A 2002-nucleotide genomic window follows, 5' to 3' on the forward strand; every position below is an offset into this window, starting at 1 on the left:
TGTTGGGGGGGGATTTTATCCCCAGGGAATATTTGGTGGTGTCTAGAGATATTTTTAGTTGTCACCACTAGCAGGGTTGACCAATCCCTAACACATCATCATGGGTCTGGTAGGGGCAATTGTACAGCGATAATTAGTAAAGATTATAGTAAAGTCATAGAGAGCATGAGAGATACAAGAGAGATTGAAATAATGGAGTCAGACACATTTCATGGTAGCATTCTCATCTCAGCCTCACTTGGTGGTCCACGTGGAGAGAGATAGAGATCTTTATTGCTAACCAAGGCTTATATATTCTCTTGGGACGTGCAAGCCCCCTAATTACAGGTGAGAACATACGTCACAGGAAAGGGTTGTGCTATAGGTAATACAGTCATGGGAGGGGCGTGATCTAGGGGTATCCACGTAATTGGAAGGGGAGGTAATGGGGGTACACATGTGACAAGATGTGGATTCAGGATGGCAACCTAACTTTGGATGTCACTGAGCCGGTTTGACCTGTTCTCGGCTCACTATAGAAACCATTATCAATCAGTAGGGTGTAAACCTCATCTCAGGGACCAGACTAATGGCTGCAAGCCTTTAGGGAGAAGTAGCCCATTGTCCTTAGCAGCAGGCAGTCGGGCCTACCTGTGGTAGGACCAGACAGTAATCTGGTAACTGACTGCCTTCAGGGTGTTAACTTGACAATCATTTACCATTAGCTGCAAGCAGTGTCCTAAGTCTAACATATATGTGGGGGAGACATCTTTCTGTTTCCCACACACCACTATGGGGGGTACATTTGACATCTGGTAAGCAGGGTCCAAGGATGCTGCCAAAGCATTTACAATGCACAGTCGTGCCCCTCAAACAAAGAAATATCCACCCCAAATGTCAATGGGGCCAAGATTGAGAAATCCTAACTTACACTCATGGAGCCCATGAAAGCAGAGCATTGATTTGTGGTGCAGGCTCCACACCTGCTTGCTGGATTGAACCAGAGAGTGTGGGCTCACACAGCAAATCAGTGCTAAAGCTACAGCTTGGAGAGGCCAAGGCCATCCCTCCGAGTCACGGGCTCTCTCTGTCTCAGTAGACAGATCTTGATTTGTGTGTTGCTAAGCCTGTTCTGTGAGCAGCCCGACTTCCTTGTTAACCTCTTGCTGGTTGAAGTCACCCCATCTCCTGCAAATGCAAATATGTTTTTTCTGTGTCATTTCTTCCAGGGGCTACTGGGGAGGACCAGCCTTTCTACGGAAGTTGTTCCATTTGGGTATGAGTTAAGGTCAACTTGGCTCAACCCTGGCTCCCCTTGGATGGCATCTAGATCAAAACGATATGCACCGATTGATCAACAATAGTAGTATGAAGGAGGCAGAGTCTAACCCTGTAAAGAGTTTACTTTGGACAGTGGTGACCAAATTCCCCCTTGTCAGTGTCTCCACGCAGCCAACCCTTGGAAGGGCTTGATTCTTGGGAAGCATCCCAATACAAAGAACAGACTTCTGTTTTCTAAATAAAAGCTTTTTTGTTGACTGAGGTTCTCTGAGCTCAGGTTATCTTGACCATACACTGTCATCGTGTCCATTCCGACTCCCAGCAGCCCTAAAGGATGGGGTGGGGGGTGGCTCTTAGGGTTTTGGAGCCTGTAATCTTTATGGGAACAGACAGAGTCATCTCCCTCTGGTGGAGTGGCTGGTGGGTTTACCTTGTTGACCTTATGTTTAGCAGTCCTCTGAGAAGCCTACTGCAATGGTTCTCAACCTGTGGGCCGTGACCCCTTTGGGGATGAACGACTCTTTCACAGGGGTTGCCTGATTCATAACAGTAACAAAATGACAGTGACGAACAAGCAACGAAAATAATTTTAAGGTTGGGCTCACCACCACATGAGGGACTGTATGAAAGGGTTGCGGCATGAGGCAGGTTGAGAACCACTGACCTACTGCATCACCCGGTTCCTCATTATCTTGCCTAGTAGCCCTGGAAAGTTCTAACACTTCAGAAACTAGGAGCGAGG

General features: G+C 47.3%; 1 protein-coding gene across 1 annotated transcript in view; it reads left to right on the forward strand.

The window, feature by feature from the left end:
• The window catches only part of SQOR (sulfide quinone oxidoreductase), a 63628-nt gene extending 62111 nt beyond the window's left edge, over positions 1–1517 (forward strand). Inside the window, exon 10 of the mRNA XM_004709494.2 lies at positions 1209–1517. Within this exon, the coding sequence (XP_004709551.1) occupies positions 1209–1266 (58 nt within the window). The 3' untranslated portion in view covers positions 1267–1517. The remainder of the gene's footprint in view (positions 1–1208) is intronic.
• Positions 1518–2002: the final 485 nt, after the last annotated feature.

Source organism: Echinops telfairi, unplaced genomic scaffold (genome assembly GCF_000313985.2).
Source record: "Echinops telfairi isolate 266 unplaced genomic scaffold, ASM31398v2 ScPeMD7_8;HRSCAF=38, whole genome shotgun sequence".
Classification (NCBI taxonomy): Eukaryota; Metazoa; Chordata; class Mammalia; order Afrosoricida; family Tenrecidae; genus Echinops; species Echinops telfairi.